This window comes from Hemicordylus capensis, chromosome 2, assembly GCF_027244095.1.
Source record: "Hemicordylus capensis ecotype Gifberg chromosome 2, rHemCap1.1.pri, whole genome shotgun sequence".
Taxonomy (NCBI): domain Eukaryota; kingdom Metazoa; phylum Chordata; class Lepidosauria; order Squamata; family Cordylidae; genus Hemicordylus; species Hemicordylus capensis.
In genome coordinates, this window is record NC_069658.1 from 218,448,912 (window position 1) to 218,466,026 (window position 17,115).

The following is a 17,115-nucleotide window of genomic DNA, read 5'->3' on the forward strand; positions in this document are numbered from 1 at the left end:
CCTCCTCACATCAAGTACTGGTTGGTTCTGAGGTATTTGAGTTCTGCACCCCTGAATTAGAGGAAACCAAATTTTAGCAACAGGTGGTTTGTTTTTAAAGGTTGTGTGAGCACATACAGCTCACAAGGTGGCAGGTAACAATGCTGTGTTTGCAGAGTTCCCAGGGTAGGTGAGATAAAGTTACTCAAGAAAACTTAAATTTTATATACTGTATATGTTTTCAATGTGTTAAATTCTTTTGTTTTGTTGTAAACTGCCTAGAGACTTTGTGTAAATGTGTTTAAATAAATAGGAAAGTTAGTGGGTAGGTTGTATGACCTCTGTAGAGCAAACTTGACTATCAAGTGTAAATACTGGGTATGTATCACTTTACACAGGATATATAGCCAGGGAGGTTGTATCCTACCTAGTAAAGGTGTTGAAAGTCTAAAGCTTATTTCTAAATAGTGACCTCAGTAACTTGAAAGTAAAGCCTCTTGTTGATATACTGGCACAGTCTTATATAAGTACCTGAGTTTGAATATCAATTCAAAGTATAAGAAGTGGCATACAGACTTGACAGTTCTAAAGTTGTTACTTTGTCTGAGAAACCATTACTGTTTGCCCCTACATTGTAGTGAATAAGAAACCACTGAAGCTATTGTACAAGAAAAGGTTTCTTCTTTGATTTGGAACTTAAACTGTTTCAACTGTGTCTGCTTTTTCCCACATTACCACTTGGGCACAATACCAAAATTGGTGTTAGATACCCAAATTAGGATTTAATTTGGCAGCAAAAATAAATAAAGGGTTTAAAACAATCAAAAGGTTCACAAACATATTGTTTTGACATCTATATAATTTAAATACTAATCTCCTAGTCCCAAACAGGTTCTAGTAAGCAGGCTTTAGTAAAGGCCCATAGAAACTTGGCAACAGTAAGTATGGATAAGTAAGCTGCTGGGGAAATCTCATGCAGGTCAGTATGTTCTTGAAGTTCAGCTTAAGTCATTCTGTAGTTCCAAATCCCAGACCTCTTTGATGATAACCTTGGCCTTTTCAAATCCTAAAGGACAAAAATTGTGAAAGGCCACACAAAGACTATTTACATTCAATACGCTTCCACCCGTTAGAACAATAATTGTTGGATAAAGAAGTCAAGCCAGTTGGAGTTAAGTTCATCCTTAGCAATGAAATTAGCATTGCTAACTAAACTTTGGCTTCAATTTAAGTTAGCCCAGCCGCTGATCTCAAGGCTGCATTTGGAACACACTTGGGGTCAAAAAAGGAGATCTTAAAAAACCAGATTGCACATTCCCCAGAGGCCTGAAGTTGGCATAAAGGCCTAATTGAGCTCTGTATAGGGATTGTACTACCAACTTTGCCATAATTGTTTGATAACAGTTGGGAAGAAATTCCCTTGAATTCAATTGCCAATGCACTTCTTTGAGTCAAGGAGGAAACATAATTAATTTGGGCTGTCTTCCTTCTAGAGGCCTGAAAAACTCCTCCTAGATATTTAAAGCGTTTGATTTGCTTTATCTGATGATTATCTATGTGCCATTTTTGTATCTTCCCCTTAAGATGACTGTATATTTCTCGTGGGAGTCAGGGCCATTGCTCAGTAGAAGAGCAGTTTGCATGCAGAAGGTCCCAGGTTCACTCCCCGGCAGCATCTCCAAGTAGGGCTGGGAGAGACACTGCCAGTCAGTGTAGAAACAATACTGAGCTCAATGGACTAATGGTCTGACTCGGTATAAGGCAGCTTCCTATAACCAGGGATTCAACCAAATGCCACAAGATGGATCACCCCCTCCAAAAAACCCACAAAAAACAATTAGCAATGGGCGCAGGGGATCTTGACAGGTTGCCAAGTACAAGAAGCCAGCCAGAGAGGGAGACAGACACCACAGGTCTGTAAGACAGGTTTTCTCCAGGGCCTATAAATCCTTGCAATGGTTCTGGACACAGTGAAGGATAGAAAGTATTGAACATAAGAACAGCCCTGTTGGATCATGCCCGAGGCCCATCTAGTCCAGCATCCTGTTTCACACTAGGGGTGTGCATGGAACCGGTCGTTTTAAGGCTGCGGGGAGGGTGCCTTTACCTCCCCCACCGCGCGTCCCCCCTCCAGTGCTGCTTCAAAAACCGCTGGCACGGGGCGGCTGTATACCCTCTTGCCACCCTGGTCAACGGAAAACCAGAAGTGGCGGGCACGCATTCACTCATCACGCAAACCTGCCACTTCCAGTTTGACGGTGACCAGGGCAGCAAGAGGGTATACGGCCACCCCGCACCAGCAGTTTTTGAAGCAGCACCTGAGAGGGACATGCAGGGGAGGTGAGGGCTCCCTCCCTGCGTCTTAAAGGAACCCCAACGCGTTTGAACCAGCTTGGAATTCTAGGAACAGAATGCCAAACTGGTTTGTGCACATCCCTATTTCACACAGTGGCCCACTAGAGGCCCGCAAGAGGGGAGGGTATGCCCTCTCTCCTGCTGTTGTTCCTCTGCAACTGGGATTTAGCGGCATCTTGCCTCCGAGGCTGGAGGTGGCCTATAGCCACCAGATTAGTAGCCATTGATAGACCTGTCCTCCGTGAAGTTGTCTAAACCCCTCTTAAAGCCATCCAGGCTGTTTGCTGACACCACGTCTTGTGGCAGAGAGTTCCATAAGTTAATTATGCATTGTGTGAAGAAATACCCCCTTTTATCAGTCCTAAATTCCTTGTCAATTTCTGTGCTCTATATGAGTCAATGGCAAGCAAGACCCTAGGGCTGAAAGATTTCATCTTGCTTTCAGATAATACCCAAATGCAGAGTTCAAACAACTGTTGGACAGAGCTACAGGGACAGACGAGGGGAAGTTCATTACACACGTGCCCTACTTACAAGTTTCCTAGAGGTGTCTGTCCCACTGCTGTGGGAAGTAGGATGCAGGGCTAGGTGAACCTATCCCAATCCAACCAAGTAATTCAGCAGCTCTTTGCCTGGATACTTACATGGGATGCCTCCATCTTCAGAGGCAGTCTACCTTTGTACCCCAGGTGCTGGGAACAAGCAGCAGGAGAGGGTGGGACTTCCCAGAAGGCTGCTGGAAAAAGAAGATGCTGGTCTAGGTCAGGGCTGTACAACTTCAGCCCTCCTGCAAATGATGGCCTACAACTCCCATCAGCTCTGGTTATTTGCTGCTGTTGCTGGCAGTGATGGGAGTCCTAGTCCAACAACAGTTGGAAGGCTGAAGCAGTACAGCCCAGGTCTAGATGGAGCTTCAACCTTACACAACAGCGGCTTGAGGCCTCAGTGCACTTGTGACAGGGTACCAAATACCGTCACCCCACACACTGTGTGCACCCTCCTCCTTTTCTTCCCCTGCCCTTCCTTAAAAGCACGGGGCCAGAAGAGCTTCTCGCTGATGCCCCTAGAATCAGCTGCCTGAGGCGACTACCCCACCTTGCCTCATGGAAGGACTGCCCCTTTTGCATCCACGCTATTCTCCACCTTTACAACCAGGGACAGAGTGATGTGCACCTTCTCAACTTCTCCATCTTGGAATAATTCAAATGGTAACAGACACAAGGTGCCATCAGAGGAGAAATTAAATTGAAATCTTTCATTTTATTTATTTAACAAACACTATAATCTTGAATTCTGAACAATGTGTATTGAAGGAAAGAAAAATAATCTTTCTTTACAAAAAAGGGGGGGGGGAAGATAAGTAAAATATGTACAGAATGGAAAGCTGACCAGATGGGGGGAAAAGGAAATAAATTGAAGCAGTCTCAATAAACAGCAGTGGCTTGGCTTTGAAGGGGAGCGGGGGGAGGGAGAGAGTCCAAAATAAAATTTAAAACAGGCAATTAAATTAGAATACAAATGTTGAAGGAGGTGGGGAGTAGAGAGAGAGGGGAAGAACCCTACTGCTACTGCGCGGCTGAAGATGCAAGCTGCAGTCTATACAATAAAAGTTCACTGCAAACTCTACATGGATCTGAAGAATGTGTGTTTTAAAAACTGCAAACTATTGCTTAATTTTGAGATGTTAGATTGACCTTAAAAAAAAATTAGTTACTGTGGGAACAGAAATTGGGGGGGGGGGGATGGAAGAGCCAAGACAGTTGGAGGCCCATCTCCCTCCATCTTCCACCTCCCCACGTGGGCTTCCACAGAAGGGAGGGGACAGTCGTCGCCCCTCTCTGGCTTTCCATGACTTGTGGCTGCACAACATCCCAGGGGCTCTGTGATGGTCCCTCAGCAGGTTTCGAGGGAAAAGGAAAAGCAGAGGGTGTCTGCCAGGCCCCAGTGGAGCTTGTAAGCGGGGGCTCTTCTCCAGCTGCTCGAAGGGGTCCGGTCTCTTCCAACAGCAGGAGGCCGGGCTGGGTGGGCTTCTCCGACTTTGGAACTGCCAGGAGAAGTTGCCTCTGAAGGATGGCATCCATCTCTGGAGAAGACTACCCCCCCCCCGCATGTGGGGCTGCACAAGGTGCTCTCTAAAGTGGGGCAAGAATTATTAGGTGCCTCTATTGGTTTAGCGCTCATCTGCCTCTCACAAGTTGCCGTGGGGTGTGTGTGTGTGTTGTCCTTTAAAGAGAGTGTATTTCTCCTTTCCTTTGAAAACGCAGCACTCCAGGAAGCACTGCTGTTGGTTTTGTTTTAACTGAGGGCTGTACATTCTCTCCAGCTTTCCCCCCACTTTCCTTTTCTGGGGGGGCACCTCAAACACATTAAGATTGGGGGGGGAGAAAGCAACACCACTTGATGGTCCAAGTTTGTGCAGCCAGACTATGCCCGAGAAGGAGCACCAAGCAGCAGCCATATGGAAGGAACCAGGAAGGGAAGGGTGAGGGGGACCAAATATCCTTGTCCATTGGGAAGGTTGAAAGCAACGCCCGCAAGGATGGCTTTCACCACACTACACACCTGAGCCCTATTTGCCTGGCCACTCAACTGACTGATCCCACCACCCCCATTTTCTCTTGGACATCCACAGCGGGCGAGCTATACCTCCCTCGCCAGCGAGAAAGTCCACAGCAGATGCAGGCAAGTTTGGCGAGGCCAGGCGGAGCAAAAAAAAAGAGGGGGGAGGGCAATATTAAAAGGGTCCACGAACACAAGCGCACGCATGCGCACGCCACGGAACAGAGAGGAGAAGTATCAGAGCAGCCGGAAGTCCAGGCAGGCTGTCACTCGCACGCCGCACCGCACCCCATTCCCACTACTGAACTACACCTGAATTGGGGTTTTTACCGAGGTAGTTGACTAGAAACCGAAAAAAAAGTTCCTCCACATGTCATTTTTGTTCTGGAAGGCCCATCACCCCCTCCCCTCCCTTCATTCCTCCCCCTCCCCGAAAAAGCCACTCCATGGCCCAACGTGCCTGGCTCGAGATGAAGCCTTTGGCGAAAGAGGGGAATTCTCAGGCTGTTCCATCTTCCAAAACACACCAAGTTATTGCACTTCAAAAAAAAACCAGACCGATTTGTGGTTTGAGCCCTTCCCACATTCTGACCTCCCCATACCCCCTCCCCCACCCCACCCCACAATGGCTTCTGTTCAATTAAAAAAAAAAGGGAACTGCTATGCAAGAAATCTACTTCTTTTTTTTTAAAGAAGAGGCTAAAAAGGGTTCCCACTGGTTTATCCAAGGTTCTCCGAGCTGCTGGAGACACCAAGTGATTCCAATTATTTCGGTTTTTCTCTCTTTTTTTCGGTTTCCTCTCTCCCCACCCACCCTATTTCCACACGTGCCCATGGAACAGAAAAACCTAACATGAAATCTTGCTGGGGTCCAGACACCTCCCAGCCCAGCCATGAAAAAAACCCATGGGGGGAGAAAATGCCCCTCTTCCTGCATCTGAGTAAGCACCAGAGTATTCAAGCTTTTCCACTCAGAGGTCTCGAAGCGCCTTCTGCAGTCAACAGGCAGAAGCCAAGCCCTTCTTGTATAGGCGGGGAAATTTCCTTCTGGGTCCACCATCTTCGTCATCCTCCTCTTCCTCCTCCTCCTCCTCCTTGTCATCCTCTTCCTCAGAAGACGAGCTGTCCAGTGTCAAATCCACCACATTGGCAGGGACCTTGCCATTCTCCCCGTTCGTACTGGGGGCAGGGGGTGACACCCCATTTACATCTGATGTGCCCACGGGTGGGGGCAGGAGAGAAACAGAACAACCAGGTGAGATCAAGTTTGATTTTAAACACAATCACAAACACACACACAAAACCACTTCTTCCACTCCAGCACTCAAAATTGATCTCTCTCCTCTACCTTTCCCCCTCCCTATGTAGGTCTAGTCTCTCAGAGGCAGGGCCTGTGTCTGATTTAATTTACTTTTTTAAAAAAATAAGAATTTTTATTAAGAAGTAAACCAAAGGAGACAGACAAATCACTGTAAAGGCAAAATAAAACCAATCATTTTTCATAATGAAAAACCTCATTTTTCTAATTAATTATGTCAGTAAAGAAAAGATATCTAGAACAAGATAAAGCAAACAAAATTCAGACTTTTAAAGTTGTAAAATCTGATCAGCTTCTTTAAGTTACATATCGAGAACACTATAAGTCAAATCCAGAAAATGGGAACAAAGTTTGACCATAACGGATATTATAATTTATAAAGGGTTCCCAAACAGACATGAACGATTCAGTAGATACACCATGTACATAAGCCAAGACTTTCGAAATCGAAGCATAGTCCCACACTTTCAAAAACCAGTCGTTTAAGGAAGGGATTTCCAAAATATGCCAATTAGAAGCATATATAATCTTAGCCACTGTAATAATATATAAACACAATTTGTTTAATTTGGCAGGAATATAAGGTTTTATCATACTTAAAAGAAAAATTTCTGGAAGAAAGGGATTTAATTTGATTTAATTTAATTTACATACAGCAGCTAGTTAAACAAAAACTCCAGAACTATTAATAGGTGTTAATGAACAAGAAGCTGTTGCTTTTGCCTTCTGAAGCATCATTTCCTTGGTTGCAAAGATAAGCTTGGAATCAAGAGGTTGAGGAACTTGGCATGCCTTTTTAATGAACTGCTGAAGGGCCAAGAGGGCACCCCACCCCACCCCACCCCACCCCTGAACACAGCAGTTTTTCCATCGTGATCTAGCACAAGGTGCAGCAGGACACAGGGTAACACCATGCAAGGCTCCCTGCCCCGCCAAGTCACTGCATAGCTGCTTTTCCTAGGTTGCTACTTTTAAATGCACCTGCAGTTGCAAGATGCTTCCCAGAAATGAGAACGCAACACAAGCCCTGCCCTCAGGTCTACAGTGCAAAAGGCAAAGCCAAAGACATGTTAGGGAGAAAAGGAAATGGAAGGAGGAGCATCAGACAGAAAAGCCAGGGTGGCCAGTGTCAAACAGGCCAGCAGAAGACTCTCTCACTCTCAGTCCCACTCTGAGTGGCTCACTGCTGCTGGGCTCCAGGAGGGAAAGGGCCAGGTGGGGTAGAGAGACTGAGGGGACGGTTTGCTCTCCCTTGACTACAGGAGGTGCAACTTGTCAACAGAATGCTTTGTATTCTCACCATCGCCTCGCCACTCACCCCGACAGCATCTCTGTTATCCTTTTAGCAACCGAACCCACAACTCATGATGGTTCCTTAGGTGCCACTGATGGCTGGAGGAACCCAACCAAGGTTGCCTTTCAGCCACCCTGGCCTCCTCAGCACCACCCTTCTGGTCTCTTGGACCTCCAAGTCACCACTCAGCCTCCCATGTAGTCAGTTCTGGGGTTCCCAGGGGGCCACCTGCCAAAGCACTTCCCCCTCCCTTTGGATTCTTGCAAGAGTTGATGAGCAACACAGGAAGGAATTGAACCCACCACTGACACAGATTCAGCTGGCAGGGACCAGGCTTTCTCAGGGGTGTCTCTTTGCTTCTGGAATGCCCCCTCAGAGGGGCTTCCTCAGTCCCCATCCTTGATTAGTTTTTTAAAGAATTCAAACAACAACTTTTGAATGAAGCTTTTTAGGACTGGCCAATATAAAGTGCCTGGCTTTAATCCGATTTAGTTGAGGAGCAGACAGTGGATGGTATTATTCACTTTTTTTTTTTAATAAAAGCATGGAAATTGTCATGAATGCTGGATACATTATAAACTTCTTTTTTTTAAGCAGGGGGCATGCAAAAATCCAAAATGGTGCCTATAAAACTACATTTGCAAAACTGTTACCCAAGGGTAAGCCCATTATTTTCAATGGACTTAGTCTTATGCATCACAATTTGTGAAAAACACCCAGTGCTGCTGCATTTTTTTGCATTGACAAATATGCAAAAAGCAGCTTGAAGATGCTGAGAAGTATGTGTTTATTCTATCCAGCTTCCCTACCACTCCTCCGTTCTGGGCTGGGAGAGCCGTCTGAGCTGTGGCCTCTCCCAGCCTCCTTCCCAATAGCTTATCGGTTGCTCTACTCTTTCTTGTTGCTCTAATATTGGGCACCTGGTTCAACACTGTCTCACAGGGTGAGAGAGTGTCCACCTGATGGGGCTTTTCCCAACTTCTTGGCCCTTATAAAGGAGAGCAATGCCAGGGCGCAGCCACTGGCACAACTTCCAGTGCCGGCCTCCAAAGGGGGCTGGCCTTTGGTGGTGGGACTGGACCGCCTGATAGTGGTGTGTTGCCTCATTATTGGTTGTGTCTGGTACAGGTATGTATCTTGGGCTTTCCAGAGAATGGGGGGAACTCTGGGGTGGCCATTCCAGGGGTGGTGGGGAACCAATGAAGACATGGCGCTGGTAGGTCAGCAGGCCGATACAGGGGAAGGGGAATCAGATTATTATTATTAATTTATTTAGCAAATGTATTGACCGCCTGATTTCCATAGACTCGAGGCAGTTTACATAAATTAAAACAATAAAAAACAAGAGAAAAAAGGGAAACACACACACACACACACACACACACACACACTCACTCTAAAAGCCTGGTAAAATAAATAAGTTTTCAAAAGCTTCTTAAAGGACAGAAGGGATGTGACATGAATCTCAGGAGGCAGGGTGTTCCATAAGGAGGGGGCTGAAACAGAGAAGGCCCTCCCATGAGCCCGGGCCCCACGTACCTCCCCTGGGTCCGGAACTCTGAGAAGGCCCAACTGAGGTGACCTCACAGGGCGGGTCGAAGTTGGACGGGAGAGGTGGTCCTGAAGGCACACAGGTGCCAAACCCTGAAGGGTTTTATAGGTGATAACCAGCGCTTTGAATTGGACCCAGAAGCAAACTGGCAACCAGTGCAGTGACCACAATAAAGGTGAAACATGGTCATATTTTCTGTTGCCCATAAGCGGCCAGCCTGTGGCATTTTGGGCCAACTGAAGCTTCCGATTCGTCTTCAAAGGCAACCCCAGGTAGAGTGCATTGCAATAGTCCAACCGAGAGGTGACGAGGGCATGAGTCACAGTTGCCAGGGCCTGCCAGTCAAGGTAAGGCCACAGTTGGTGCACCAGATGAAGCTGGGCAAAGGCTCCCCCGGCCACGGCTTCCACCTGCTGTTGCAGCAGGAGCCGTGAGTCCAACATGACCCCCAAATCGTGAGCCTGCTCTTAAGAAACTCAATAGCTGTTTCCCCTTCCGGATGGCCTATCAGCTCTTTGACCTTGGGGAGCAATGCCAATCTCCCACAGAGCCTCACCTTGCTACTTTATAATGCCAGGTCAGCCCAAAACAAACTGGAGATCATCCACGATTTCATTATGGATGAAGGAGCTGACCTGCTATACATTACAGAGAACTGGTCGGGGGAGGCTAGTGGTCCAGTCTAGTCTCAGCTTCTCCTGGCAGGATACTCTGTAGTGGAGCAGGCGAGAGGATGTAGGCTGGGAGGTGGTGCGGCTGTGGTCTATATGAACACTGTCTCCTCTACCAGAATCACTGTTGGGGAATTGGCCCATATAAAGTGCCTATATCTAAGCCTAGGGACCAAGAATACATTGACATTACTGTTGGTGTACAGATCACCCCCCTTGTTCAACAAGTCCCTAACTGAGCTGATGGACCGGGTTGAAGGTTTGGCATTGGAGTTGCCCAGACTGTTGGTGGTGGGGGACTTTAACGTTCACTATGGGACCGGGTTGTCAGGAGCGGCTCAGTAGTTCATAGTGACCATGACAACTATGGGCCTATCCCAAGTGGTCTCTGGACAGACCCATGTTGCTGGTTTACTCTGATCAGGGTGGTATTCTGTGGGTGGGGATGCCTGTTATTTACCCCTTGTCATGGACAGACCACTATCTGGTTAAGGTAGGACTTGCAACCACAACCCACCTCCATAGAGATGAAGAACCCATTAGGTTGGTCCACCCAAGAAGGTTATTGGATCCAATAGGATTCCAAGAAGCCATGGAAGGGTTTCGAGTTGGCTCTGCCAATGATTCTGTCAATGATCTGGTGCAAATTTGGAATGAACTCACTAGAGCAGTAGACACAATTGCTCCTACGTGTCCTCTCCAACCTGATTCAAAATTAGCTCCATAGTATTCAGAAGAATTATGGGTACTGAAGCGACAAAGTAGATGACTAGAGTACAAATGGAGAAAGACTCGACTTGAATCAGACAGGTTACAACAGAGCACATCTGAAGATCTATGCACTAGCAATACAGTAAGAAGCAATTATTTTCTGCCCACAATGTATCCACAAGTCAACATATAGCGCAGTTGTCTAGGGTTGTGAGAGGGCTAGTACGAGCTCCTTCCCCCTTGAATCCAAATTTGGAACCATCGGGTTACCTGCTGTGATGCTTTTAATAATTTTTCATGGACAAAATCTCATATTTGGGCCAAACTGGATTCTACAATTAGGGTAGAGTCTGTTATGGAGGAATCCACCAACTCCTCTTATATGGTCACACTGGATCATTTTCAGTTTGTGACTCCTGAGGATGTGGACAAGCTATTTCAGACTGTGCGTCCTATCACTTGCTCTCTTGACCCTTGTCCAATGTGGCTTACTGTATCTAACTTAGCAACTATAGGTCCATCTCTAATTTCCCATGGTTGGACAAGGTGATTGAGAGGGTAATGGCCTCTCCACTCTGGACAGTCCTGGAGGAAACTGATTATCTAGACTCATTTCAAACTGGCTTTCAAGTAGGCTATGTATGGAGTTGAGACTGCCTTGGGTTAACCTGACGGATGATCTCCAATTAATATTGACAGAGGGCTTGTGACTCAGCTGATCATTTTGAATCTCCCGGAGGCTTTTGATACCATCAACCATGGTATCCTTCTGGGTCGCCTGAGGGAGGTGGGATTAAGTGGCACTGTTTTAGTAGTTCCATTCCTACCTTTTGGGTCCATTCCAGATAGTGTCACTTGGCGACTGTTGCTCTGCAAAGCGAGAGTTACTGTATGGAGTTCCACAAGGCTCCATATGGTCTCTAGTGCTCTTTAACATCTCAATGGAAATGCTGGGAGAGATCATCAGGAGATTTGGTGCAGGGTATTACCAATATGCTGGTGACACCCAAATCTATTTCTCCATATCAAATTCATCAGGAAATGGCATAACTTCCCTATATCCCTGCGTGGAGGCAGTCATCGGCTGGTGAGGGATGAACGGAGGCTGAATCCAAATAAGACAGAGGTACTGATGGTGGGGGAGGGGTGTCAGCACCGAAGAGATGGTTTAGATCTGTCTGTTCTGGATGAGGTTACACTCCCCCTGAAAGATCAGATACATAGCTTGGGAGTGTTCCTGGATCCCAAACTCTCTTTGGTTTCTTAGGTTGAGGTAGTGGCCAGGACTGCTTTTTATCAGCTTCAGCCGATACATCAGCTACGCTGCTTCTGGAGGTAAATTGTTTCATGGTGTTTTATAGTCTGTTTTTAACTGTTAATTGATTTTAATTGTTTTGTTTTAATGTAAACCACCCTGAGCAATTTTTGGAAGGGCAGTATAGAAATCGAATAAATAACAAACAGACCTTAAAACAGTATTACATATGCTCTTAACTTCTTAACTGTCATGCATTCTATGTGGGGCTGCCTTTGTACGTAATCCAGAAACTGCAACTGGTACAGAATGTGGCAGCCAGGTTGGTCTCTGGAACAACCAAAGAGACCATATAACATGGATTCTGAAAGAAGTGCACTGGCTGCCGATATGTTTCCGAGCTAAATACAAAGTGCTAGTCATTACCTATAAAGCCCTGAATGGCTTAGGCCCAGGGTACTTAAGAGACTGCCTACTTTGTCATGAACCCTGCTGCCTATTAAGATCATCTGGGGAGGTTGGGTTACGGTTGCCACCGTCTCGTCTGGTGGCAACTCAGGGCTGTGTCTTCTCTGTGGCTGCCCCAGGGCTTTGGAATGGACTCCCTGTCAGAACAAGAGCTTTTCCATCTCTGATTGTCTTTTAAAAGACCCTTAAGACATTTGTTTTGTTAGGCATTTAATTAGAACTAATTAAAACTGTTTTGTTTTACTCCAAATTGTTTTTATTCTGCAAAACTGATTTGTTTGTTTTATTTTTATATTGTAACTTTGATTATGTACACTGCCTAGAGATATACAAGATGAATAAAAAATAAATATGGAAATTGGCATGAATGCTGAACAAATCACAAATAATAGAAAAAGATTTTACATGTAGAACTCCAATATGGTGCCTATTATTTATTATTTATAAAGCTTCTGTATCATGAAGCTTTATCCAAATAAATACCATCTTTTTTTTGCTAACAACAATTTCCACTGTTCCCGTTGGTTCCTCATCCACTTAAGAGACATGATGTTATTAGAAAACCTATACCCACGGGTGTTGAGAAATTTCACAAAGGCAACTTTGTTAGCAAAAAAATCTATTATACTAGCTGACCGGGCGCATAGCATCTGCGCCCCAGTAGCGCCGGCGCGGCCGGGCCCGAGAGTGCCGCCGCCTTGCCTCCGCAGCCGCCCAGCCAGGCAATTCTCCTGGGTGTGCCAGGACCAATCAGGCGCCCCCGCAGCCCAGCCAATCAGCTGGGCTGCCGGGACGCACCTTTCAAAGGCACACCCAGGAGAATTAAATATATAGATTAATTCTCCAGGGTGTGCCTTGGAATGTGCGTCCCAGAGCCCAGCTGATTGGCTGGGTGGTGGACGCGCCTGTTTGGCTGAGGCGCACCCAGGAGGATTGGTTGCTGCCATGGCCCAGCCGTGAAGGCCATAGGTGAAGGGCCCAGCCTGGCTGCGGAGGCAAGGCCTGGCCAGGAGGGGGAAAAGGAAGTGGCAGTGGGGAGGAGAGGTGGCTGGGCCCGGAAGCAGAGACTGGGGCAGAAGGGGTGGGGGAGAGGTAACCGCCGGCCCCAGAGAGCGCACAGATGCTCTGTGAGGGGTCGGCTAGTATGGTATTAATTCAGCTAAAGCTTCATTGTACAGGACAAAATTTGCTTGTTTAAATAACTGAGTAAGCGTGAGGGTAAGAATGGTTAGTTCCATCAGGTACCAGAAGTAAAATTCTGGAGTTCCCTGTTTTTGTTTCTCACATCATGTTGCAGAGTCCATGATACAAGGTCACCTACCTGAATTAAATCTGAGTCATATAAATCTGAATTTGATATTTCGTGTTGGGGAAAACCAGCTCCAGAGCATAGACAGAGTAACCCAGAAAGTTACAAAGCAAGAAGAAGGAAGCCCAGTTACATAAAGGCTGATTGAAATACAGTTTGCCATGCCACAGGCATAGTCGTCCGTTGCAACGCAAGTGTTGACTGGCATGCCAAAGCATACTGAAGGAGAATGCTTACTTTCTGAAAACAAAATTTTTTAACCACATTTCTGCCACATCTCAGGTGTGATGGTGAATGATTCATATGATTTTTTTTAAAAAGTTTCCATTGAGTTATTTTTGCACTGCCATACTTATTTTTAGTGGCCATACTGGATTTTGGGGGCGGGTCATTACTTTCTAATACCATATAAATTTGACAACATTTCTCCCAGATCTCAGGCCTGCATCGCTATGAATCTGATGAATATTAACAGTTAACATCGCAATGCCATATTTATGCTTAGCCATCATGTTGAATTTTTAAACCAACATATTGAGTTTTTTGGGTACCCACTGTTACTTTCCAAAACTCTATTTTTATTTTTATATTTCTGCCAAGTTTATGGTCTGCATCACTATTTGAATTATTGGGATATTTTTAATTTAATATCATGACATATTGATTTTTGGGGTTGTCCCGTTATTTTCTAAAACAATGCATATCTGACAACATTTCTGCCAAATCTCACACTTTTAAGCCAAAGTTAACTATTTGGCTTATTTTGGCCATCTAGTTGCCCTACTATTTTAGTCTTAAATGCTGTTTCATCTATTAGCTGTTTTATCTTGCTGTCTTTTAGTGTTTTACTAAACTGTATAGTGTTTTAATTGTGTTTTATGGTAGATGCTTTGTTTTGTGGTTTTATTATAGAGAGAGGCTTTTCATGTCTTCTAATCATAATAATAAATTTGATGGACCTCTCCTCCACTACCACCAAACCTCAGTTGCTATAACCCAAAAGATGACATGGGCAAAAGGCCATCCCCATATGAATTGAGATGGAGACTATCCGTTGTCCCACATGTAGTAATGGGTTGGATGAGGGAGAATAAACTGGGATTGGATTCAGTTAAGACGGAGTACTTATTGTGCAGGGTCAGAACTCCAGAAACAATTTTCATTTACCTGTTCTAGATGGGGTCACACTTCCTCAAAAGGAACAGGTACACAGTCTGGAAGTGCTTCTGGATCCACACCTCCCTCTGGTATCTCAGGTTGAGGCAGTGGCAAGAGGGGCTTTCTATCAGCTTCGGCTGATACGCCAGCTGCATCTGTTTCTTGAGATTAATAACCTCAAAACAGTGGTACATATGCTGGTAACCTCCAGACTTGACTTCTGCAATGCGCTTTATGTGGGGCTGCCTTTGTACATAGTCTGGAAACTCCAGTTGGTACAGAATATGCAGCCAGGTTGGTCTCTGGGTCATCTCGGAGAGACCATATTGCTCCTTTGTATTTTGCCCGGAAACCTATTGGCAGCCAGTGTAGCTCTATCAGCAAAGTGCTGGTTATGACCTATAAAGCTCTACAGTGAGGGAAATAAGTATCTGATCCCCTGCTGATTTTGTCCGCTTGCCCTCTGACACAGAAATGACCAGGCTATAATTGGAATGGTAGGTTTATTGTAGCTGTGAGAGACAGAATAACTTATCAACCAGCAAGATTTCAGGCTCCCAGGTGTCTTTTCACTATATGCAGGTAACGAGCTGAGGTGAGGAACACCCTCTGTAAGGGAGTGCTCCTAATCCCAGCTTGTTACAGTACCTGTATAAAAGACACCTGTCCATAGAAGCAAGCAATCACTCAGCTTCCAAACTCACCACCATGCCCAAGACCAAAGAGCTTTCGAAGGATGTCAGGGACAAGGTTGTAGACCTGCACAAGGCTGGACTGGGCTACAAGACTATCGCCAAGCAGCTTGGTGAGAAGGTGACTACAGTTGGCACGATAACTCGCAAATGGAAGAAACACAAAATAACTGTCAATCTCCCTCAGTCTGGGGCTCCATGCAAGATCTCACCTCGTGGAGTTGCAATGATCATGAGAACGGTGACAAAGCAGCCCAGAACTACACGGGGGGAACTTGTCACTGATCTCAGGGCAGCTGGAACCATAGTCACCAAGAAAACAATTGGTAACACACTACGCCGTGAAGGACTGAAATCTTGCAGTGCCCGCAAGGTCCCCCTACTCAAGGCAGCACATGTACAGGCCCGTCTGCAGTTTGCCAATGCACATCTGAATGATCCAGAGGAGAACTGGGCGAAAGTGTTGTGGTCAGATGAGACCAAAATTGAGCTCTTTGGCATCAACTCAACTCGCCGTGTGTGGAGGAGGAGGAATGCTGCCTATGAGCCCAAGAACACCATCCCCACCGTCAAACATGGAGGTGGACACATTATGCTTTGGGGGTGTTTTTCTGCTAAGGGGACAGGACACCTTCACCGCATCGAAGGGACGATGGACGGGACCATGTACCGTCAGATCTTGGGTGAGCACCTCCTTCCCTCAGCCAGGGCATTGAGAATGGGTTGTGGATGGATATTCCAGCATGACAATGACCCAAAACACACAGCCAAGGCAACAAAGGAGTGGCTCAAGAAGAAGCACATGAAGGTCCTGGAGTGGCCCAGCCAGTCTCCAGACCTTAATCCCATAGACAATCTGTGGAGGGAGCTGAAGGTTCGGGTTGCCAAACATCAGCCTCGAAACCTTTCTGACTTGGAGAGGATCTGCAAAGAGGAGTGGGACAACATCCCTCCTGGGTTGTGTGCAAACCTGGTGGCCAACTACAAGAAACGTCTGACCTCTGTGATTGCCAACAAGGGTTTTGCCACCAAGTACTAAGACATCTTTTGTGAAAGGATCGAATACTTATTTCCCTCACTACAATGCAAATCCATCGCTGACTTTTGGGCACTGGGCTTTTGAGGGTTTGTTTGTTGTTATTCTGTCTCTCACAGCTACAATAAACCTACCATTCCAATTATAGCCTGGTCATTTCTGTGTTAGAGGGCAAACGGACAAAATCAGCAGGGGATCAAATACTTATTTCCCTCACTGTAAATGTCTTAGGCCCTGGGTATTTAAGAGAATGTCTTCTTCATTATGAGCCCCACCGCCCATTGAGGTCATCTGAGAGTTCTGCCTCCAGTTGCTGCCAGCTCGGGGACGAGCCTTCTTGGTTGCTGCCCTGACATTGTGGAATGCGCTCCCTACTGAAATACAAACCTCCCCATCTCTGACAAGTTTTTAAAAGCATTTGAAAACCCACCTCTTCACCCAAGCTGTTCCAGCTTTTTAAATTTTTGGTTTTAATTTGTTTTTGACTGTTAAATTGTTAAGTTTTGCGTATGATTTAAGTTGTTTTATGTTATTGTTAAATGCCCAGAGACGAACGTTTGGGGCAGTGTACCAATTTGATTAATAAATACATAAAATAAATGTGCTTCAGCAGCTCGTTCTTGTGGGCAAGCCAAGACGCTACAAGCAGAACACGGGAATAAGAGACTGAAGTGAGTAACAGGAGGGGTTCGCCAGAGCCTCTGCTGGCCTCTACCCCAGGGGGGAAAGGTTTCAAGAGCCCTTTGCCCAGGTCTCGA

The 17,115-nt window shown here is 46.0% G+C and overlaps 1 protein-coding gene across 2 annotated transcripts in view; it reads right to left on the minus strand.

The window, feature by feature from the left end:
* Positions 1 to 3,574: 3,574 nt before the first annotated feature.
* PIAS4 (protein inhibitor of activated STAT 4) overlaps positions 3,575 to 17,115 on the minus strand; it is a 56,987-nt gene continuing 43,446 nt past the window's right edge. For both annotated transcript variants that reach the window (XM_053300801.1, XM_053300802.1), the window contains one exon: positions 3,575 to 6,103. In XM_053300801.1, the coding sequence (XP_053156776.1) occupies positions 5,892 to 6,103 (212 nt within the window). In that variant the 3' untranslated portion in view covers positions 3,575 to 5,891. The remainder of the gene's footprint in view (positions 6,104 to 17,115) is intronic.